A 25,336-nucleotide genomic window follows, 5' to 3' on the forward strand; every position below is an offset into this window, starting at 1 on the left:
ACACTGGAGCCGAAATTTTGAAATATACAATCAACCCCCTTTCTTAGATTGATGCTTCAGTGGGTGAGAGAAGGGCAATAGGTCCTATCGTGTGGGATGTGTAAATGGACTCAAGCAATCTTGTTTATAACCTGGGTTGTGGCCCCCTTTCTGGATCTCCAGCTGGCTCCTACTGACCCCTCTGCTTCCTCAAACCCAGTGGTTCATGTTGGAGAAGCTGATGCTAGCACTTACCCTCCCTGGAGGGTCAAAGAGAAAATTTTTTGAGGCTGTTTGTTTGGAGTCAGCCAGGTCTACTCTTTGACCAGCCTCAGGGATTAAACTAATTGCATGCAATGGACATCCAAGATCAGTGTTTGGTCTTTTCCCATCCAATGGAGTCTCATCAAACCTTTGTCTCGAGCAGGGAAGATGACATGTACTGTATTTCAACATACGTATGTAGCAGGTGTATAGGAAAGGTACAGATCAAATTGTCAAGCTACTCTGTGACTGTGATGCCTATTTCTCACCTAAAATGTTTTCAGAAACGCATTTTAGTGTATTGTTTACCAAGCAAGGCTTCAACTTGCATGTGTTGCTCAGGTCATATTTCATGATTGGTCTATCTAATTGTGTCCAGGGGCATTTTAGTCTCATTGTTGATAATGCCCTTTGGAAATCAAAAACGAACTGAGAGATTCCAGATAAAATTGCTATAGCAATTTTCATCTTCTGTAAAACGGTCCGTAAAAGATACCTCAGGTAAAACTAGTCCTGTCAGAACATGACCCTCTGTAAAATATATTTTGATATACCGTCATATTCCGTCAATACATACATTTCCACATGGAGGCACTTATAGAGCATGGAGGTACTCATCACTTTTTTTAGACAAGCGATTCTGTTGAAGCAAGGCGAGAGGGAGGTGACAGCAGTGCGTAAATCGAGTAACCCCTCCCACTTCTGGTAGAATACAGGGATTTCTTAATCCCGTGCGAATTGGCCAATTATATTCCAGACGTCCTGAGGTAAAACTATTTTACCCGACGTCCTCACATTTAACTAATCCCGTCCGAATAGGGCTTAAAACTATGTAGCACTGATACGATCATACATACACAGCTGGTAATTCAATTCAGTTCAATTCAATTCAATTCAATTTTATTTATAGTGCCAAATCATAACAAAAGTTATCTCAGGACACTTTACGAACTAGGTAAAGACCACACTCTATGATCAACATAGACCCAACAATTCCCCCGTAGAGTACGGTGGCAACGAAAACCTTCCCTATAACAGACAGGACCGTCAGACAGACCCAGCTCTGTGGAGGACGGACATCTGTCTGCACCGGTTGGGGAGGAAGAAAAGGAAAGAGAAAGAGAGAAAAGACAGACAGATGTACAGAGAGAGACAAAGACAGACACAATGACAGAGACAGACACTTCCAGTAACTATAACAATATCTAAGGTAATGGTTGCACATATCTCGTGTGTGCTACCTTTGTAATTAAAATTAAATAAAACCTTGATATGATAAAAGAGAGCACATTAGGGCTAGTATCAGGCTTTAAGTGTTGCCATAGATTTGTACATATAGTCTATAGCTCTGTTTTTTATAGACTACAATTAAGTCATTTCATTTAACATTGCATATGCTATTTAAGCAATACTAATATAACGGGAACATTGGTTTTGTAATCAACAGTAATAGAAAGACTACCATAACCCCACACACTAGAAGCATAAGCCACCTCACACCCCAGTGAGCCACTTAATTGTCCATACCCACATAAAAGGCTTAATGTACATTTCCTGTGCTCCCACACACATAAAGCTATAGGAATCAAATGGACTATAGCTAATACAATTGATTTTGATCAGGCTGTACGAATAACACGATACACGTGCCTCACCAAGTGCTACTCAGGGGCATGCGCTGAGATCCGTTCATCCTTTATGAGCTGCTATTTGTTGTGCTTTTAATGAAGCTTGATTGGCAGTATGTCCTAGTGCCCATTATCATCAGAAGGATGTGCTCATTCTAATCTACAATTATCACCGTAATTGCATCCAGTATCCTCTGGGCCCAAATAAGCAATCACTTCCACTGCTGGCGTGTCACCTGTAAGTGCTCCTCAGGAGAACACCCTGAATGACAGGGTAGCAGGTCCTGGCTGACTTTGTTTCTTTCAGGTCTCTCACAAGGTCTTGATTAACCTTTCCCTTTTTTACTCAGCGCCATCCCCAAGAACACCCGTCCAACCTTTATCTTCCTTTCTTTTCTTCACCCTATCCATCTCACTCCCTAAATCTTCAAGCTCCCATCCCCTCCCAGTACAAATTCCTAACCTTTGGGCACTTACATGCCTGTGGTATGCATAAATACAGGCCTATTATCAAGCTGGTTGTCTCATCGTAATTATACATTTTGTCATGTGCTGCCTCTGTAGCTGGTGATAAAATGAGAGCCTGATTAAGCTGAGGGAAGGCTATTGATTCCTATTGACAGGCTCCTCAAAGCCCTTTAATGAAGAGGATGTAAATGAGGGTTTTCCACAGTGTTTAATGACTGCGTACCATAAAAGGCCAACATTCTCCTGCAGTCTAAAAGGGACATGCATCACTCACAATGGTGCACAAGGGACACTTTCAGTCATAGGGATGTTCAGGAGCAAAGGCTGGAAGGAGGAAGGGTGGGAAGAAAAAGTGCAAAGGGATGTCAGGCAGGTATGTAAAAGGGAATCATAACTGTCAGATGAAAGGATCCTCAACAAAATTTAGAGGGGTGTTAGGATGGTCAAGTGAATTATTCAGGTATGAAAAAGCATCAGTAACCACAGAGTAATGTGCCAGGCATTATTTCTGAGTGAGGGCTTACTGAAAAAGTACCTCTGGATAACTGCTAAGCATGCTTGTGTCACTATTTCACCTCCTCTTTCTCTCTCTCCCAGCAGTCAGATGGCTCCCAGCAACCACGACCGGATACAAAGGCTGAGGCACGAATTCCAGCAGGCCAGGCAAGAGGATGACGTCGACGACCTTAGGCACACCTACAGCTTCAACCAGTCCTGGGTGAGTGTTCGATTGGACTTGTGCTCCATCAGAGTGGTGCTGAGCCGCACAGACCCAGATACACATACTTTAAAATACCATGCAACAGTGATTTCTCCTGATGCACCACTGGACTCAGATTATCTCCAAAGCCACCAGCTGCTTAATGGATTTCTTACACTCAAATCGTTTTATTTCTGAATCTTATTTATTTGACTATATACTTGTGACATGACCTTACTTCAATCAGACTTCGGCATTACCCTGTGACACAGCATTATATCAATGTATATTGTTTCTTTTTCACAACAAGCACTATCAATTCCTGTTTTTAGTATTGCATTTATGTGACGATTAGAAAATAGCTTTTGTTTTTGGTATTCTCTGGATAATTATAGCTGTTACCCAGTTCATTTCATCAAATATACAGTAGATACACATGTTACAATACATGTTATATCGGATTATAGTGAAACAAGTGAAAAAAGAGCATAAATGTGAATTATTTCCTGCTATCACTACTAGGAGGAGACATTCTGAAGACTGCAATTAAGTGAGAGTCATACATTCCTGCATCATAATAACAATCATACTTGTGAAATGAATAATAATGGATATAACAGAGTATGAAGCCCAACACAATATTAACTTCCAATATTTCCATGAAGTGCCTCAGTAATGTGATACCGTCATCCTTTTGGATCGTCTGTGTTGTACCACTGCCATACTATATGACTCATGCCGCTAAAACTTAGGGCTTCAGTCCCAACTTCTGCTAAAATTTCTTTGGCTAAGTTCTAATTTCCGGGTCCAACCTTTGACCTGGAACTAATTGCTAATTACTCACATCTGTCTGTGCCTCCTCTGTCTTGGAAATATGACACACTTATGGCAGGAAGGAGGAGAGGAGATTAACAATGGGGACATCCAATGGCAAGTGAATATTGAGGACTTTGAGGCAAACTATGGGGAGAGAAACTGAAGAAAGTCAGGCTCATTTCCATTAGACTTGATTAAATGGATCTTTCAATTAAGAACTTTTAAATTAGAATATGAGAGGTTTTTTTAAGCCATTCTCTTCCATGATTGATCTGTACCAACAATGGGATTTACTCCTCATAATTGGAAAAATGTAATCAAGTTAATTCCTTTGTTAATTCATTCAGACCTGATCTCATATTCCTTCCTGCTGTGCAACTGTGCCCGGAGTTTAACTAAGGAAACACTTTCATCTTCCCACACACCCTGTAGTATCACTGATGATCTTAACATGCCGTGCCACCATTTACTCAACTCTTTACTTCTAACTTTGTTAGGAGTGATAGAACTCATTGCTTAGACTCATCCTGTGCTGTCATGTCTTAAGGGGGGTCTGAAAGAAGACGGCAAAGATCCTTAATTTCAACCCCTTTCAGAACACAACCTCTAGTATACGGTACAATCCCTGCCTGCGTACTGGGATTGCAGTGATTGGTGACCTTTACACAGAGCAGGACCTCAAATCCTTCAACAAATTACATGTTGAATTTAAATTGTCTTAAATTGCTCTGACGATGCCACATTAACTCATGTCTTATGGTGCTGACCCAGAGTGTGGGACTTTGGTTATCAGTTCACGACTTTATCCAGAAAATTGATGTTCAGGAAGTTTCCCTTCAAATCCACTTATTCCTTATCCACCCTGAGCAACTTTCTCAATACACACTGGATAGGTTCAGGCTGCTATCATGTATCATGCTGGCTAGGAGACTGCTTGTTCAACATGGAAGTCAGCTCACGCACCAGTGGTCACAGACGGCCACAATCTGCTTGCTGGGGAAGCAGCATGTAAACGGGTATCCTTCCCTTTGACGGGCAGGATGGAAAGGTATTATTTGAAATGGGAAATCTTTCTTTACTACATTAATGACCCTTCGAGACAAACCCAGGGCTCAGCTGCTTTGCACATTAACATACGTACGCATACACACGCATACACATGCATGCACACACACACGCACACAACCAAACACACACACAGGCCTACATGCCTACATTTGCTGACCTTTTTATTTTCTTTCTTTTATTGTTTTTGGTTTTATTGGTATATTTTGCCGTTTGCTGTTTTTGTTTCATGTCAAAACAACTCATTGGTTGACACTTTATTTGAGGTCATACATTTTCTGATGTTTAACTATGAACAAACAAAAATAGAGCTAAACTCGTATGATCACACAGGAATAAGTGGGTCAAGAGGTCAAACATTGTTTATTTTTTGCGGTGTAATGGTTTGAAGACATAGCTTTTACTGCCCTGTGACTGTCCCGACCTGGCTAATTATCCTACCAAATAGAGCTATTTTCTAAATTATGGGTCAGAAAGTCGAACCTTGAGAGTTAAAATATTCGGCCTCCAATTTTCTGGACAATTATCGGTGTTAGTTTGTCAATAAAATTGGTTTGGAGTGGAGGTTTGTCTGAATCACTCTGAGTTAGACATACCATAATTCCCACCATGTTTTTTATGGGGAGAATTTATTTGCTCTGGATTTCCTTCAGTGTTAGTCGTACTGAAAATCACTGAAAGCGGACATCTCTCACCACTGTTTTCTTAATCTCTCTCTCTCTCTCTCTCTCTCTCTCTCTCTCTCTCTCTCTCTCTCTCTCTCTCTCTCTCTCTCTCTCTCTCTCTCTCTCTCTCTCTCTCTCTCCCTCTCTCTCTCTCTTCCCATTCTTGATGTTAACTGTTTGTTCAGCACTAAGCAGTCTCAGTCTGTCTCTCTGAGCCTCTGAGCTCCTAATTGCTTGTGATTGTTGACATTGTTGAGCATACCCTCACTACTCCACTGGTAATAAGATATAGAGCCAGCCCCAGAGTATTGAAGTCTATTTTATTAGTCCCCTTTCATGTTATTTTAGTCCCGTGAACAAGGATTCACAATAGCAGAGCTTGTTAAGAAAGGATACAGGCGTGCCCATGCTCAATGTTGACACCCATTAGAGGAACTCAAGGGAAATCCTGTCTTAGTGTCATCCCAAAGCAGGATGGATGGGGGTCTCTTCGAGGCAGATGGGCCATCATTTTGATATAAAACCAGGGGAAGGCGTGGAAAGAAAAGGCAAACGTGTGAGGTGACATTTGCATTTCGCTGTGGGTTTCATAAGTATAGGTGGAGGAATTTGCGACGACAATAGCTTTGGAAAAAGTTTTGAACCACAATGAAGAACACAACCTTGTGTCTGTGTTCTGTTCTCACCTATCAAGGATGATTGGATGAAGGTCGATATCTCCTTTTTTACAATGGCTGTCACTCTGAGTAATTTCTGAATTTTGTCCGCAGTGATGAAAGTGAAACCTCTGCGACCTCCACAAAAAATTCAGTGAATGTAACCATGAAAAGGCAAAATCCTCAAGAAGGCAGTTAAATGCCTACCACATCAAAGTCTGCAATGCTGCACTTTGATGCACGTCGTCCCTGAGTACTCAAGGTTACACCGTAATGGCTTCCACACAGAGACGCGGCTGCTAGCATCTCAAGACATGGCTCCGTTGTAATATTTAAACTGTATATTTATTTTAAAACAAACAGCACCAGCTCACATTTGCTCCATTGCTTATTTAGGTGTTATGATCGAAGTACTACTGATGTCCATTTAGTAGCTGTTATGGATCATATCACATGATCGTTTACAGTGGATGGAGTTCTCCGAGGTGTTATGTAAAATGTAGATGGACGCTTCATGGACTTTCTCATCCGTTTTGGCATAAAAGTTGAGCTTCACCGTTCGGTCTTGACTTTGGAAACAGCCGTTCACAAAAACACTCTTATTTAGTAACGGTTTAAAGGAGCTTTTAATCAAATTGCGTGATCTTTAGTGGCATATGGTGTCCGTCCAGTTGCTATGGAAATGAGAATGTTCAAATTTCAATAGTTTGAAAGCTGCGTGACAGCAACTGAATGGTCAGATGAGACGTTTTTTTCAAGAGCTGTTTTCAGATTTCAAGCATTTACTTAGAAACTCAGCTGAAGCCGATTACGCCAGATTTTAGCCCAAAATTGATCTCCCCTGAAGGGGTTTGATGTGCAGTGTGACGGGAGGCAAAACGCCTGACTAATTACCTGAACGATTAACAAACTGGATTAGCAATCCGTATGTCCGGCATGTCAGAAATGTTCAATAAACTGCATTTGAATAAACTTTATTTTCATCTCATCTTCATCCGCTTATCCGGGGTCGGGTTGCGGGGGCCGCAGCTTTAGCTTTGAACACACAAATTATATTATTAGAGAAGTGTGTTATTACATGTTTTGGCTAAAATTGTAGTCTTGAAACTGCGATCTACATTAAAACGGCTTCTCTGCAGACCTTTGACTTTCTTCATCTTAACATCTGTGGCTCCAATATGGAAGTGTGTCTGTCTCTCTGTCCATCTGCAGTCTTTTCTCTCTCTCTCTTTCTCCTTTTCTTCCTCCCCAACCGGTGCAGACAGACGTCCGTCCTCCACAGAGCTGGGTCTGTCTGACGTTCCTGTCTGTTATAGTGAAGGTTTCCGTTGCCACCGTACTCTACGGGGGAATTGTTAGGTCTATGTTGATCATAGAGTGTGGTCTTTACCTAGTTCGTAAAGTGTCCTGAGATCACTTTTGTTATGATTTGGCACTATAAATAAAATTGAATTGAATTGAATATTTCTTAATAATCTTCTTCAAAGTAATCCTAGCTCCCTCTCTTTTTGTTAGGAGTGGTTACGCAGCAGTCTTGTTTGAATAAGCTTTATTGAAATTCTCACTGGACAAAAGTAACCGTTGGTTCTGTCAGTGGATCTGTATGGTGTGAGCGTAAACGTCACAGCTTCTGGCTGTGCAGAATAGCCTATTAAAACATAGTGTGAGGGGCGGCCACTGGCTGAGTGGTTAGAGCAGTCAGACAACGTTAAGAGGCTGAAGGTCCTCGAGGCAGCGGCTGCGGGTTCGACTACCACCTGCAGTCCTTTGCTGCATGTCTCTCCCTCTCTCTCTTACCCCATTTCCTGTCCGTCCTGTAGAATAAAGGCGTGGAAAACTGCCAAAAAATATTATTTAAAACCAAATAACAAAACAAATAGGATGAATAGAAATGCTGTGTCTGCCCAGCCTAAAGTTATATATATATATATTTTGATGTCGTTATTTGTCACTCAATATCCTCTTCGGCTGATTCTACACAAACTGTTGTCACATATTACTTCTTAAAAAAATGTTTTTTTTACTTTTGTGTGGGAGGGACAGCTAATGTAAATAAAATGTTCATCATAATGAGGACCAGGTAGAGAGGAAGCACATGGAGCAGCCTGAGGTGTGAGGCTCCTTCTCTGTCAGTTTGACCCCTGGCTTTTCTCTGGGGTGTTGGAGACTGAGTTCAGGTATGTCTGCTGTGAACGCCTGTAATGACAATGCTATAATGATAATAATGACCAGGACACGAGAAGCCCTGTCTATCATCCAGCCCCCAAGCGAACACACACAATTAGAGCTGGCATGTTTTCTCTCCCTCCCTCTCTCCCCACCGCTCTGTGAGAGGGGATTTCCAGATGTTCATCATAAAGCACTATGTATTTTCCAAAGAGTAGCCTTTTTTCTCTCTCGCTCTCTTTCTGCAGCAATAAAATCAATTTGTGCTGTTGGGTGCCAATGAGCATGACCACACGGAGTAGTGAGAGTGCCATGCTGATACCTTGGATCAAACGGCAGCCTGGAAAGCCCTTATTTATGGGAGTTCTTTTGATTTTATTATCTTCACTATCTGCTGCTACCAGGATGCATCTGTCTACAAGCATTTGTTGTGTTTGTGCAATCTTAGGTTACTCTGAAGCTGGTGATTCATGTCTCTTGCTAACTCTTTCCTATGTGATCATGTGAAGAAAAAGCCACTTTTAACCGCAGTCAAATACTATAAATGTATAAAAATAGTCAATCCACATAGAAATGCATACAGGCTGTTTTTAGAAATGAGCTGTCAGGACTTGCATACTGTTGTGATGTTGCAACTGTGCTATATATTGTATAGTTAGAAAGTGCTGCTACAGTTCTGTTACAGTCATTACCTGACTACAATGATGGCGCAGACACGCCAAGAGCACAGATTCAGAAGATTCAGAAGATAGAGCAATCACAGCCATGCTTTTCTCTGGAGGGGTTCTTAAAGAGACAGGCACTTAAACGGACCGATTCAGACAGAGGGAATACAAAGTATAAGGTAAAGGTAAATACAGGTGTATTAAGACAGACAGTATGGGATAAGGCATGTTTCTTCAACATAAAAGCATGTAAACATTCAATTAGACACCCTAAATACAAGTATGAAAATTATCATAATATGGGACCTTAAATAAGAATTATCATTCTCAGACATATCTTTATTTAAAGGCAGGCCACAGTTCGACCAGAGTTTCACAGTTTGACCACAGCCTTCGCAGAAGAGGACCATTACTGTAAAAAAACAGCAGGGAAATCCTTTAGGTCATCTTGATTGTAGCTGTGAGGCTTTTCGTTGGGCATCTAGACTCTGTCATTGTCCTCTTGCTACTATCTCCATCACCAAAAATAACCACAGCTGGATTTGTCGATTATGTAGATTCGGATTTTTTTTGTTACCAGTGTGCTCACCAGCTGTCAAGGCTGCATGGGTGAATCATAGATATTGCTGTTCAATGTTGTGCATGTAGCGAGCATGGTTTACTGATCTCACGATTAAAACCGCAAAGGCAATGAAACATATCACAATCATACAATTATTTATCTCGTTAGGAGTGTGAAATGGATTTTTTCATGGCAAATTCAATATTGTTGCATTGTTCAAGACACATCTGCACTGAACTGTGTGTGCGTGCGTGCGTGTCTGTGCGTGTGTGTGTGTGTGTGTGTGTGTGTGTGTGTGTGTGTGTGTGTGTGTGTGTGTGTGTGTGTGTGTGTGTGTGTGAACACTGAGAACAGAGGGAGGAGAGAAGAACAAAGCCATAACACTTCTCTTATGTAGACGCAGTAATACATTTCAGCACTATTACCCCACACACTTATCCACACATATCTTCACAATAAAAGATAAGACTAACATTTCGTTCTGCCATTTGTGCACACTATGGAGCTCTTAAGTGATTTGGAGATAACCAACCCAACCTCCCATGCACCACGGTTTCCTGGTCGAGGGACTGGGAAATGGCAGACCACACTGCTCGCTCTCAGATGGATACTACGCCCGTAGCTACGCACCCCGGTGACCACAAATGGACTGGGCTTGCTTATAATAAATTGGCGGAATTGGGTCGAGGACTTTAAGAGGGAATCATTATCCTACTGTGCTTTTGTCAGGATGTGGCATTTCACTACTATTCTTTCACTTTCTTCTTGCTCTGTCTGCCCATTAGCAGCTTAAATGTCTTCCATATGCGTGTTTGTGTACAGCACGGCTGCTGTCTTAAAACGGTTCCCTATGTGGTGGGGCTGCAAACATAGCATCATGAATAGTGGGGGCGGAAAGCCATATGTTTAGCGCTGACCCATCACAGCAACCTGCTTTGAAATCCGAAAAAGTCTGTGACCAGCTCTGAACCAAAATATTTCATACCTTGAAACTTTTAAAGCTCAACGCCTCCCCAGCTGCTTTCCTGTTCCCGGATTTTTGATAGCTGTAAATAATTTTCATAATTACGTCCCCCAACCACGACTCACCGTCTGTGAACGCTCTTGTGTTTAAACAGGTGGATGTTTCTTTTTTTCTTCTTCTTCCCTGCTTCGTCTGTGACACCACCGAGGAAACAAGGGAGAGATAGAAGCGTGCCGTATTGACATCATTTTTCACATTATTGGATAAAAACGAACACGGACGTCTGTTTGATTCGATTTCAACAAATGTCATGTTTTATATGGCATTGTATTCCTGGCCTAACATGGAATAATCCGATTCTCCTTCCCTGGGTAATACCATTACACTGACTGATTTTCTCTCCTGGCTATTTCTCATGCATTTCTCTTGGCATGGCGTCATCCACCTCAACCCTTCAGTTTTGTACCGAAGCGTCGAGCGCCTCCGGATTCCTCCTCACCACTTCCTTTCAAATCACATTAAGAACCTTCCCTTTGCGTGACTAATTATTTTCTCACCACCGCATTTGGTCCCAGTAAAATAATTTCTGTTCATCTGATATTGGTTTATGTGCTCTACATACACTTTCTAAACCGGGGGAATGTGTTGTTGCAGCGAAACCTGAAACATATGAGTCCAATTCTCTTTACCCACGTGGAGTACTATTATTTTTTTAGAACTCGGAGCGCTCGAGAAAGGACTTGTTATCGACGCTGAGTGAAATGTAATTGTGCTGTTATTGCAGCTGTCCAAGTGAGGAGGGAAGCAACCATTTCAAGAACATAAGATGTTTCCAAGAAGACATTTTTGCTGACAGCCTTTCCATCTGCCAACACACCTTTACCCCATCAATCCATCCTGTCATGTACGATTACCCCCCTTCTACCACTCGTCCCACAAACACAAACACACAGTTTTTCTACACTTAACCAAATCTCTTTCCAAACTACCAAACGCTGAATTTCTGGCTTCTCTGTGCAGTTTAAAAACTCAGCTGGCTGGTGAAAGTGTGAAAAATACTGGTTAATATTTACTTCTTGCATAAACGTATGCACACAAACCTCCCGCACCACATCCCACCCACCCACCTACCGAACACATTACCGTCTACGCCTCATGAAAAGTGACACTTGGTCAAGCCACGCTTGCTACACCTACTCAGCTCGCCTCTGTTTAATTGGCTTGTCGTGTTCTTTCATCAGCCAGCTCGTTAGCAGTGTGCTTGTGTTGAGGGAGATGATATCGCCATGTCAACCCGCGCCAATGATCAGACAACAAACACACATGCACACCGGTACAGGTTAGTGATGTGTAGTCAAGTCACACGCAACGCCGTGAATTGAGGCAGTGGCTGGTGATACTCATCTATATTTAATCGTAATAGTGGTGTTTACTTTGTTCAGGAACACACAGCATTCCTTTAGAAACATATTACTGTGTTACATCAAATTTTATGTGATAAGCAGTCTGATCCACACAGAGTAGAGGTAGAGGAAGAAGTTGAGTCCATAGATTGATTGTGAAGTTCAGTGATGAGAAATGCGTTCTAAACCAAAATGCATTCTACGTTGTAGTTGTTTTTTCAGGTTGAAAATGAAAGGCGCACAGCTAGAAAGCCCCCTGTGTGTTCACGGCTTAAGTGTACCCACCCAAAAAATCCAGCTACTGTTTCTGGACATACAATTTTAAAATATAATAAGAGTTTATTCCAAGGATAAGATTATAATTGAGTCTTTTCAACATCATCTTGTCATTCTGTAATATTGCAACACTGTGATATAACAGACTAAGATAACAGACTGACTCTGTGTTGCAGGGACTGGTAAAATCCAAAGTAACCATCTGCTCTGTTTCGAACGTGTATATGTCCAGTCCTCAAGGACATTTTTTTATTTTCCAGGACAAACAAATCTTCATTTCTGCTCAGTGTGGTTCGTTATTTTCGACCTTTGTATACTGCTGTCCTTTTTGGAGGCCTCCTTTTACATCAACGATGTTTCTACGAACTGTGCTGTCTGGTATCTAGTGAATAAAGGATTTTCAGTTTTTAGAAGAATCATATTTTGGTGAATTGTGCCTTTAAAAACAAATATCAGGGGACATTTTTTATCCACAAGCACAGGTGCATTTTTCAGTACCGTTGTCATCATGGAATCACACCTACTAACTACTGTTCCCTGAGCGTAGCCTCATACACAGGAGGCATCACACTGACAAACCACCTGCTGTGTGTGCGTGTGTGTGTGTGTGTGTGTGTGCGCGTGTGTGTGTGTGTGTGTGTGTGTGTGCGTGTGTGTGTGTCCAAAGACAGAAATGTCAACCATTTGTCTTCATTTGTTGCTATGGTACTGTTATCTTGACATGTGTCATTTGGTGGATGTTATAGGTGAGCAATGGGACGGAGGCGCCAAGCGGACGCCATTCTGTAACGGTTGACACTCAGGTCCAGAAAGAGCAGCACGAGGACAGAGAGGATTTCCAACAAGCACAGAGACAGTACAGCTCCCTGCCACGGTGAGACCTCCTCTCCTCTCCCTTTTCTTTTCTCTCTGTCTCTATACTCCTCCCTCCCTCCCCTCTCTGTGACTTATCACGTTCTTCCTGCCCTTTCTCAACCTCTTCATTCGACTTTTTATCTTTCCATCCATTTCTTTCGCTCATATTTGTGCCTTTACCCTCCTTTCTCTACACTTTCTTTAACGTATCCCTTTGGTTACAAAGTCAATCACCACAAAGCCACTTTCAACTTATCTCCAGACATTTAAATGATTCTTAGTAAAACTTTTCAAATGAAATCATTTAATGTAATCGCTCAGAACGATATGACTGATTTCCACGTTCATTAAGTCAATGTTGACCCTGAGGAAGTAGTGACTTTGTCACACCCACCCCTCTCTTACACTTCCATTATAATGAAAAACAGCACCAATATCATGTTTGAAAAAGGAATTTTCTCTCTTGGCAATCTCTCGCCTTACGCAGCTCGAGTTCAGAGCTACAACCGCTGCTCTTCATCTTCACCAACTTCTTGTTTCAATTCTTTTGCATATATTTCAAAGAGATGCCAATAAAGCTTACCATATCTTACATCTCGAGGTGTTGGGGGGGCTAAGACTTTAGTATCGGTATTTGCATTTCCTCCCTTCCCTCTGTATATGTGTATCTGTGCCTCTGCTAATCCTCTGAAGCTCTCTAATCGTACTTGAGTCAATGCATATAACAAAGCCAACCATTGCTGGGGGGAAAAGTTCCACATTTTCACTCAGTCCGTTCTCATTCCCGGGGTGTCCAATACCCAGGTTTTGGCACGCCCAATTTCTCTTTGACACATGCAGCACACAACAGGAGATTCTTCATGTCAGATGCATTCTCACTTACTGTAGGTACTTTTGGTTTAGGCGAGGAATGTTATCTGGGTAGAGCGTGCACGAGAGAAGGATGGCACAGATTACACTTTGGACATTTGTTTTCTTACAGTTTGGGCACGTGCATGATGGGAATAGTATCAATCAGACATTACACAGACTTAGTGTGACATTCCCGCTGAGAAGTTTGCAGTACATGTGTGAAAGAGACTTTAGAGAGAGAGAGTAACCAAAGACATATTTTATACTTTGACTGACATAGGGATTTAAATTTAGTATTAAAATAAACATTGTTTCCTCTCGCTTTTAAATATTTGCTCATTGAAAACAAATTATAAAGTGTACAGCGTGTTCTAAAATGATAAAAGTGAAGTCTGATTTATTTAAATGTTGCTGCTGCCAGTTTAAACAAAGACAGAAAACTTAAAGTGTGTTTATATGTATATGTGTGTGTGTGTGTGTGTGTGCGTGCGTGTGTGTGTGCCCGTGTGTGTGTGTGTGTGTGGTCTTTTCATTTTCTTGGCCAGGGTAACTCTGCTCTCCTGTGATTTTAATCTCTCCCTGCACAAACAGCAATCATTTCTTCATAGCCCTCCTCTTTTGCTCTGCTGTCTCTGAACAGTCACAGTCGGGTCGATTAAAACATGTTCCTGTCTATGGCTATGGATTTGCGGTCTGCATGGAAGCATAATCAATGCGGCCTGTATAAGCCGGAGCGATCCGTGCATTCACTTCATAGGTGTTATCTACTGGCATCTCATGTGATGTGACAGTTGCCTCAAGCCCTCCCCGCTCAGCGAGTTCCTTCTCTTGGGAAAGTTGGTCTGGCCGGCCAAAAAGCCAGGCGAGGACGGCCTTTGATATGCATTCCTCTCGTAATCTCATAGCGTCTTTTTAGTAAAGAGTCGCATGAGTTCAGGCTTGACGTTTGACCCCTGCTAAGGCTTTTCAGAGCTCATGTCTCGGCATAGCTCCTCATTAAAGAGCTAAAGTCTCACATCCCCAGATGAATAACCACAATTCCCACTAACTCCAATCACCTCTCTTCTTGGAACCCCCTTCATCCTGTCCTTCTCTTCCAAAACAGGAAGCTTGAGCAGTCAGCCGAAAGGGGACATTCCCTCACCAAAAAAAAAAAAACTCTTTCCCAAAGAGCTTCCAGAAGTGGCCGTGGTAGCTGGTTATCTGATGACGGCCAGGCTTAGCTGGCTGTCTGGGATGTGAGGATTGGAAGAGCACTAATGAAGGCTTGTTGTCGGAACAGGATTAGCAGTGACAGGCAGTGGAGGGCGAGAGAGGCCGGCGGAGGGAACGAGTGTGTTAGTAGGAAAGAGAGACCGCTGATTAGCCCGAAAGAGACGCACTCACTCACAGAAATACACACAATCACACACACACACAAACGCGGTCAAGATAGGGTTCTTAAATGTGGCCTGAGTGAACTGCCAGTAGCTCTTCCATCCCTCTCTCTGTGCAGCTCTTACATTCCGCGGCCAAAACAACTTTGTTCCACGCTATAAAGCAAACATTATTCCAGGTTTGTAGACAATTTATTTGTTAACGAGTGTTCCACTGCCCATTGCATGCATCTGGTTTTTTTTTCCCTAATCATTTTGTGTCTGTGCATGCGTATGTGTGCTTTCTCCTCCTTCTCATAAACTCTGATTCTTCCCAGCTGTTTTAAAGAAACACACAGAGGCCACAAATTTTTCTGCGAGCCAACATCCTGGCTTTGTTTGTTATGTTCTGTCATTCTAAATTTACCCCAGTCTTTGGCATGATGTATTTTCCCATCCCCTCCCTTTCTAGATGTAACTAATCTACTTTGTGACATATTCTGGCAGAGGAGTAGAGGTGATAAGAGAACCGACTCCCCTGACGCATCAATCACGATTACATTCTTGTGGAACAATGCCGTTTCTACCCTAAATCTTCCGTCTTCCCCTTTCTACTTTAAAAACCTAAAAGGTCATTCTGGAAACACAGATCGCTGCCTCGTGCAACAGGCGGGTTTCTAAATAAGCAACTCCCTCGTGAACGGCACTGGCTGCTCTGTAAGCCAAGCCGGGGTGTAAATGCATGGCGGCTCGCCCAGACAGCAAAACCCAGATATGGAGCATGTGGTGGGGCTCTCTCTGCAGTCTGTCCCTACATCTGCCCCTGTGCCAATTACCCTCCTACTTACACATGCTCTACATGCATGCACACAAACACAGAGCGGAACAAGATAATGTGTTTGCGTTGCACATGCACAGTACATAAATGCATACGCATTTGTCCTTGCATGCATAAATGTAGCGTTAAGTTCCAAAGGCTCAGATTCTCACGTTGCAGGGCCATATGCGTCAGCTTTGGTAACGTGGACCTCAGGGGCATTCATTAGTAAGTCTGGAACTTTCTTTAGAATTATATAGAGATGGTGATAGAAACAAAAGCGAGTTCAATTAACTTGTAAGAAAGAAGAAGAAAATCGATAATTCATATTTTTCACTATTTGCTTAAAATGCTTGTGCTGGATTTATGCTTGACACAAGAGGTTTACGTCCTGCCCTAGATATTTATGGTTTTTGGGTTAGAAATGTATTTCTGAACTAAGATTTCTAGCATTAATAACGTGTCCTCTGCTCAGGAAATATGTGTATATACCTACTATGAAAGTGCGCAACACATTACCACATTGCTTTCACTCAAAAAGGGCTTTTATTGTGAAAGGTAGGAACAACAGAGTTTTGAAGAAGAAGAAAAAGAATTCCTTTATTAGTCCCACAACGGGGAAATTTGATTTTTTTCACACTATTATTATTATTCATGTTACACACACACAGTCCCAAATACACACACATGCACAAACAGGACCTATACATGCAATTAATGGAGAGATGTTAGAGCAAGGGGGCTGCCAATGGATCAGCGCCCTGAGCAGTTGGGGGTTCAGTGCCCTGAGCAGTTGGGGGTTCAGTGCCTTGCTCAACAGCACAGAAGATGAACTGGCACCTCTCCAGCCACGCTCCACACAAGGACTCGAATCGGCGACCCTCCGGTTCCCAGCCAAGTCACCTATGGACTGAGCTACTGCCGCCCCGGTTCAGACTGCAGAGCCTCTGTTATTATTGTATTACCTTCATGAGTATATAAGGCACAAAACATAATGTAATTGCAATCCTGCTAATAACCCCCATTATACTAAATGAATCTGTAATGTGATTCTCTTTTTTTCTGTTACTTTAAAGGAATACGTTACCTTATTTATGGACCCTAATAACATAACAACGCTCCATGTATTACCATATGTATTTCCATATTAGGTTACTCCACCAGCCTGCACAACTGCAACGCCGGGATGCATTGTAATGTACATAATCAGGCCCTGCTACTGTGTTTATTTTTTTGTAATTCACTTTGTGATACAGAGCAATGGCAGTCTACGCATGTGCTTATAGGACCGGAGTTAGAGCCGCAAAAACTTCTTACTTTATTTTGTCTTGTGGTACTGAAAAGCAGCAGATCATTTAGTTTTTCTTCAACTTCCTTAAGGTTGTCTTGACTATCAGCAATCTCTGTCACCATCACCATCAGGAGCTCGTAGGACAAAAACGGAAAGAGCCAATGACAGTTCTCGTGGTGGCCAAGTTGAATCTCTGTAGCCGCCGTATTTCGAGCATGTAGTTACATTTTTAAGCAGGGATAACACATGAGGTACAATGTATCTTGGAGTGTTGTACAACTATAAATCAAGCTTTGGAAAATTTATGTTTTTTTTATTTTTAGCTCTTTTAAATTTATCATCTAAGTCATTATTCTTGTGGAGCAACACTGCAATACTTACAAAGTAAGAAATCAAGGTTCAAGGTAGAACTGACTGTCATTATCTCCATTGTGAGGTTTCAGTTTTAAAATATATATATATATATTTATATATATATATATATATATATATATATATATATTTTATTTATTTTTTTGACAGAAACCCAAGTGTTTGGAACAATAAATAGCCTGCTCCGTCTTTTGTTCCTGCTCTGTCTTTTGCTCCTGTCAGCCTCTCTGGAATGAGAAATGGAGGCATTTGCGCCTAAAAGTTCTCCCTCTGCAGGCTTGAGAGCTGTGAACTCAAAAGCCATATAAGCGCCCAGCAGGTCAGTGAGGTGTGAATGGGATTTCTCTTAGCAACCCTGATAAAAGACACTGTCACAGGTCTTCCATCGTGTGGCGGCCTTAATGGATCCTAATAATGGAGGAGCAGACTGAACACTTTAGCCAAAGACCAGGCACTTCCCAATGACAGCTTTCCGGAAAGGGGAGCCTGTGTAGCGGAAGGCATGCTGGAGCGCTAGTTTTTTTTTTTGTCTGAGAGATAATATGTGTGCATCTCGGGTTGTCCTGTCAGTGTATAGGGGGCTGACAGGCAGACTGAAGATGAGTAGAAGCGCCACAAGGCCTGCCATTACTCTGTCTGTGCTGTAAGTGCACCCGTCTGCATCTCCAAAAAAGTAGTTAAATGGATGAAAGCAGACATTTTTCTAAGAGAGGTTTTAACATTTGTGTTTGTTTACAACGTGGAACTAATAGCGCTGTGGGCGTTTCAGGCTTACCGCGTTTGTTTCCCGTCTCTTTCACGTCCCTCTTCGTGTCACAGGGTTCAGTGTAATCATGCAGCAGACTATGACAGATCCCTTTCTCCTCCGCTCATGTTGCCTTTAGTTTTTTAACTTGACACCACTTCCACTTCCCCCCTTTTAATCTCAAAAAATGTGAACATGGCCACTTTCTCTGCTGAGGTACGATTTCTTTTGAATTCCCCTTCAATAGTGCTGACCCAGGGAGAAATAAAGGATTTTTTTCCTCTTCTGTCTTCTTTGGATTCAGGTGCTGTTTTATTTGACTCACTCAATACGCGACTGACCTCTTTACATGTCTTTATGTGTTTAGGCAACCTCGTAAGAACCCCAGCACAGTCTCCCAGGAGTCATGGGACAAGGCGTACATGCCAGCAGAGGGATTCCAGACATCTAAGGAGAACCCCCGCCACTCCGGCAGCCAAGGATCACGGAACGGCTACCTGGGAACGTCCAACTTCAATGCCCGTGTCCTCTTAGAGACTCAGGAGCTGCTGAGGCAGGAGCAGAGACGCAGAGAGCAGGAGGCCAACAAGGCCAGGCCACCTCCCGCACAGGAAACCCCCAGCAGCAGCACCACCTACGACCACACTCAGGCCCCAGCCTCTGCCTCGGTGCAGGCCCCACCTCAGTCCAAGGGCCCCTACAGACAGGACGTACCCCCGTCGCCTTCTCAGCTCGCTAAGCTCAACAGGCTCCAGGGTTCAGAGAAAGGGAGGCTGTTTTACTCCTCCTGAGACAGTGACGAGAACTGGGAAATTGAATTTTTGGACTGATTCAAAGGAGCATTAACAGGGAAAACTACAAAGAGGGCAATGAGTCTGTGTTTTTTATGAGATGCTGAGATGCAAAGATTTTTATAGGACTGTTGATAGAAAATGTTAATATTTAAAAAGAGATTTTTTTAATGACATGAACCATTATCCTTTTTTTAGTTGCATCAAAAAGAAATGATTTGAAATACTTTACTGTCATCTAACTATGTGCCCAAGTGCCTTCTAGTGCATCGATTGTTCACTTTTGTAGACATCAGCCCCATTTTGTTTGGCTCACGACCTGCAGCATCAACCCATCCATCGGATTAAGTCAGTAGACCAGACATATCAGCAGGAGGTAGTTGGTTTGGGCCGTCGCTACATCTGACAACAGTGCAAGACACGACCCAGGCGTGTTTTTGCACCACTCGGGTGCTCAGTCGATACCGCGCTCATGTGAATGAGGCTCATTTTTGCTGTTCATGGGGACTTTGTCGAGCACTATGCGTTCATGTGAGTGCGTGCACACACAATATGTGTGTAAGTGCGGGTGTGTAGTGACAAAGTGTGGAGGTAAAGCAGCTTGCGTGAACTGTGGAGTTTGGGGTTTTGGGTGAAGTCCCCTGTGGTTTCAAATACAACTCTCACCCGGGGTGTGTTTATCCTCCTTCCAACCCCGTCTCGTATTCAATATGATAATCCTGAATCCTCTCTTCCTCTGCTGGCGGCCTTATCTCTGTGTTTCTCTTCACATTGTCCCTTCACCATACGGCATTCTCACTGGAGGAAAACAGCTTCAGATCTCCTTTATTCCTACTCTGCCCCGCCCACCCGGGGAGTCACATAGTGTAAATGGGGTCAGGTCTTGGTTATTAATTAATGTACCTCATTAAAAATGAATGGGCTCTTTGTATGTGTGTATGTTGTCACGTATGGTGAAAAGGAAGCAACAGCGACCTTGCCAGCGTGGCTTTGGCCCTGCCCTCGCCAAGAATGATTTTGCTGTAACCGAAGCCCGCTGGCCCGTAGGTGTCTGAGTTGTTCCGCGCTGAATATTTCATCAGGGTGGTTACATGGAAAACCGCATCAGCAGTAGGTGGCCTCAGTGTGGGACTGCATCAGCCCGATACAATGGAGCTGATTTTGTTTTCCTTCCGTGATTTTGTCCATTGGTAGAAAACCACTCGGGAGCATTTGCGTCGTTCAATCAATAATAAGTGGTGCTTTTCCAGTGTGTGTGAGAGAGCGTGTGTGTGACCTTTTGTGTTTGTGAAATGTTTCAGAATGTGAGGCGGTTTTTCTTGAAGGAAGGTGAGAAATACTTTTGGGTTTATTTTAGGTAAAGTATGAACTATTTAAAGTCGTTTATGGGTTTACTTTAGGCGTCATTTTTCCCTTCGGTGTGTTTACTTGCACTCCAAAAAAACAGAAATACCAGAGTGCACAGCAAACTGGAGAAGAGTTACCTTAGTGACGTGGTTAGGGTAAATCAGCAGATTTCTCTCCGACCACCAACTTTATTCTTAAAGCATTAAAAACGTATTTGAACTGTTTCAGAAATACAATGCTGCTGTGTGATGAATGTGAAATAACTTTACAAATTGACGTCTTATTTAGACTTCAGGATGGAGTCAGCTGGGATGCAATTCTTTTGAATACCAGAATGCATTGCTCCACAGCCTATTGATCTTTCCGGCTGCACGACCGTCTGCAATACTTTCCCTGTAAAAAGTCTTTGTCATGCAAATGCACACATGTAAAACCCTGGCTACACGTCTACAAGCCCAAGAAATCGGGCTTCTCCAGCAAAAATCGGGCTGGTGAATTAAGGTTTCTGTAATCCTTAACCTCAAGCATGGGAACTATGGAAACCGCCTTTCGGGTTTACATGAAATTACAGGAAAAGTTCAGCTGTTACCTGTGTTTTTAAATACAGCGAGTGCATGTAAACACACTGCTTTTTGGAAATAATGCATGAAATTTAAAATAGGCCATGTCGTTTGTGATGGATACTTTTTTTTTTTTTACACAAACCTGTTATTTGAGTCTTTAGACTTAAGACCGTAAACAAGACTAAAATAAAGTTCATGGTTTATATTCAATGGTTAGAGTAGGTCAGGAGTAGAATAAAGGTTTGCAGTAGAGGGTCTATGGGCCTCACAAGTACATGAACACAAAATTGTGTTCACACTCAAAGGGTATGTAAGGTACAATGCTAGTGTGTTTGTTCATCTACCAATGTTCCAGCGTGTGTGTGTGTGTGTGTGTGCGTGTGTGTGTGTGTAGGTGGACATGTGTTTAAGTGTCTGTGAACGCTGCCAGTTACTGGATGCTCCAATATGTCTATGAATACGTCTTGGCAGCCATATAAACCACTTGGCTGCTGAGTGGGAGAAGAGCAGAGGAGTAGGAGGGAGAGAAGATGGGAGGCCTGACCTCACAGATGATTCAGTCAATGGAGTAATCACAACTATTCCTCCGAGTCTGCAGTACAAACAGGAGGTTACCAACCAGGCTGTGTTCACTTTTGCTGCCTCTGCTTCTTCTCTTCATTTATCTCCTTCATATGTCAGTTTCACAGATTTTGTCTGGGGCAAAATCACACTGGGTCTTGTTTGTGTGTGTGTGTGTTTGTGTGTGTGTGTACATGTGTGTGTGTGCGGGTGTGTGTGTGTGTGCGCGCGGGTGTGTGAGGGCGGTCCAGCTCTGACAGAGAAGCTCTTTTAACGGATGTTCCCATGTTTTATAAAGAACTGGAGAGGGGTTCAAGTGCCTGCAATATCTCAATTTTTTTGTCTCCTCATATGCAAATTTGATAATATCCCATAATGCACGTTTATTATTTCCACTGTGTAATTAATGTTTGTGCGCCGCCTCTATGACACATGGACTCTTCCCATAAAGCTATTGTTTCTGGGTATTTTTTTTCATCCTGGGAGAAATGAGAAATATATTGTTTCATTGTGTTTTTACGACCATCCCTCATTGTATTTTATTATCCACAGTATGGTACTATGGTGGTAAAGAATGACTAATATGTAAGCACAGTGCAATTTTCCTTTTCACAACAGTGTATCATTAAGAACTGTCTCTGCCATTCTCTGTACATACAATATAAACATTTCTACAGTGAATAAAACGAGGCTGGATTCAAATTATTGTAACTATATTTCCCTTGATTGTGATGTTTTAACACTCACAAACCGTTTCTCCTCTTGATAACACACCAGCGAATTAAGATGCATCATTAGAGGGTAACAAAAAACACAGTTCTTGCTTTTGCCATACTGCAATTTTCAAGATATATTACTGGTTTAAAGGCCCCATGTAAAAAAAGTGAGTTCCATGTCTTTTGATTATAAAGCAAGCAGGTTGAGGTGTAAGTCCTGTGAAATGATCAAAAAGCTCAATCCGCAGAGAGACGCACACAGCCCGTATTCAGAAACTGTGTCTTTAAACGAGCCGTCAGGACTTCTGTGCAGTTGTGATGTCACAACTATTACTTTAACTCATAAATCTTTTATCAAATTCAATGGCCCCGACTCTGAAACTCTTTAGATACTTCTCTTAAACGTACGTCATTCTACGAAATGTTTAGGACCAGTGTGGTGAGGTATCTTCTATCCAGGCAAAATAATACTCATGTGAAATTTTATGGATATTTTTCATGCTCTGATTATTTGTTTATTGTGTCTTTTCTTTGTTTCTTTCCCTTTTTTCTTTTAGTTAATCTGTTTTAGTGGTTTTTGTATTGAGGGGGAGGATTTTATATAAGCCCTGAGCTTCTTTTCCTCTACTGCGTAGATATTCACCTTGTATTGTAAAATATGATTCTTGTTTTTTATCATTGTGCATATATAAATAAGTAGAAAATGAATAAATACTATATATAGGTAGAAAGTGCTGCTACAGTCATTCTCCAGCTGCAATGACGGTGCAGAGGCACCAAGAGTACGGATGTGGAGGATACGGAAATGCTGACCAATCAGAGCAGACTGGGCTTAAAGTGACAGGAGCTAAAACAGCGTTCAGACAGAGGACGCATACAGGTATATTCAGACAAAATGAAAAGGATATGCGACCTTAAAATATACTATTTTGGATTCAAGAATTTAAAATAAAATGCAGTTTGCTGAATTTTTCTTTTTCCATTATAATTATGAATCTGACTTGTGTCTTTCAGATGTATAGTTAACTATGAATACTTGTTAAACAAAAACAATAGCAGTCATCTATTAGCAAGAGAGTTCCTTGTGACTGTAACAGCTAAAAATGTAATAAAGTTCAGATAAAAACATCATTTTTGGAACGGTTCCTCTCGACTGGAGAAATGTCGAAACAAGATGAACCTTTGCAATAGCTGCAACTGTACATTGGCACCAGCTCAAAATGTGGCTCACACATTTGTTGAAGTGGCAGTGAAGAAGTTAAAACGACTTCCTCCCCGTCTCTGCATCTCTTTAATCTCCATTCCTGATAAGTCTATGTAATGGCTGGCCGGGAGATTTTGCCTTGAGCTGGCTGAACTTCTAATAACATCCTGCGATCTCTCCTATGGTGAGAAAGACAATAGTCAAATTTATGAAGTTCAACTCCAGGGGAAAGGCAGGTTTTAGAATTTGGCCCTGCATCACAGAGCTCCTGCCAAATCTGTCTTCATCCTGAGGAAGGGAGAGGCCTTTGAAAGAATCAGTCTGGTCGGAGTGGAAATATACTAGACAGCTCATGCATCCAGGATAAAGACATCCACTCGTCTATATATCACCTTTGGGCATACAGGTGAAATCAAAGTGTAGAGGGAGAGGAGACAGAACTGTGGTAATTTTGCCCGGACAGTGAGAGGACAGAGATAATATTTAACCCTTAATAATACCTCAGAGGGAGTTTAAAAAGCACCATCTATGAAGTAACTCTCTTTGACCATCCCCGCAGAGACACAGTCCATTCCCTTCAATATTTCCTTTGATTAAGTGTCAGTAGACAAATGTGGAGAAATGATCCTGCGTTTGGACCAGTCTGCCTTTCAGATTCTGTGTAGAAGCCCCAAGCAAAGACATTTTATCCACATATTTGTCCCTGCCACGTGGCCCAAGACAAGTGTCTTTTACCAATTTGATTTGCTATTAAAAATAACCCCTGCTATCGGTATATTTATAGGATTTCAGTGTATAAAATACTACACATTACATCTACATATTATTTCATGGTCAGGACCGAAAAAGAACAAGGTTGCGGGTACAAGCGGCCGAAACGGGTTTTCTCAGGAGGGTCGCTGGAGTCTCCCTTAGAGAGAGAGGGAGAAGTTCAGCATCCGTGAGGAACTCGGAGTAGAGCCGCTGCTCCTTTGCGTTGAAAGGAGCCAGTTGAGGTGGTTCAGGATCATCTAGTAAGGATGAACCCTGGGCGCCTCCCTAGGGAGGTGTTCCAGGCACGTCCAGCTGGGAGGAGGCCTCGGGGAAGACCCAGGACTAGGTGGAGAGATTAGATCTCCACACTGGCCTGGGAACGCCTCGGGATCCCCCAGTTAGAGCTGGTTAATGTGGCCCGGGAAAGGGAAGTTTGGGGTCCCCTGCTGGAGCTGCTGCCCCCGAGACCCGACCCCGGATAAGCGGATGAAAATGAGATTAGATGAGAGATATTATTTCATTATATGTAGACGATATCCTTTTGTTCTTAAAAAAAGCTCGTCAGTGCTCGTTTTGTTTTATGTACTAGAAGAATATAGGAGTGTTTCAAGCTATAAAGTTAAATTACTTAACTAAGAGTGTTATAATGCCGTTAACCCCTTTAGGTTAAAATCTGTGTGTTTATTCTACTTTGATTTATTTATTAGCCTCTCAAACTCTGATTCAGATATGGGTTTATTGCACATTTTCAACACACAACCAGGAGTGTTTGAAAATGTTGATGATTTATTAGATGTGAATGATTGCGTTCAAGCTTCATGGTCGATTATATCCATG

The 25,336-nt window shown here is 42.2% G+C and overlaps 1 protein-coding gene across 3 annotated transcripts in view; it reads left to right on the forward strand.

Moving 5' to 3' along the window:
- LOC310963228 (partitioning defective 3 homolog) overlaps positions 1-22,433 on the forward strand; it is a 365,271-nt gene extending 342,838 nt beyond the window's left edge. For all 3 annotated transcript variants that reach the window (XM_083935934.1, XM_083935936.1, XM_083935935.1), the window contains exons 22-24: positions 2,937-3,057; positions 13,024-13,151; positions 18,932-22,433. In XM_083935934.1, the coding sequence (XP_083792060.1) occupies positions 2,937-3,057; positions 13,024-13,151; positions 18,932-19,355 (673 nt within the window). In that variant the 3' untranslated portion in view covers positions 19,356-22,433. The remainder of the gene's footprint in view (positions 1-2,936; positions 3,058-13,023; positions 13,152-18,931) is intronic.
- Positions 22,434-25,336: the final 2,903 nt, after the last annotated feature.

This window comes from Echiichthys vipera (genome assembly GCF_963691815.1).
Source record: "Echiichthys vipera genome assembly, chromosome: 21".
Taxonomy (NCBI): Eukaryota; Metazoa; Chordata; class Actinopteri; order Perciformes; family Trachinidae; genus Echiichthys; species Echiichthys vipera.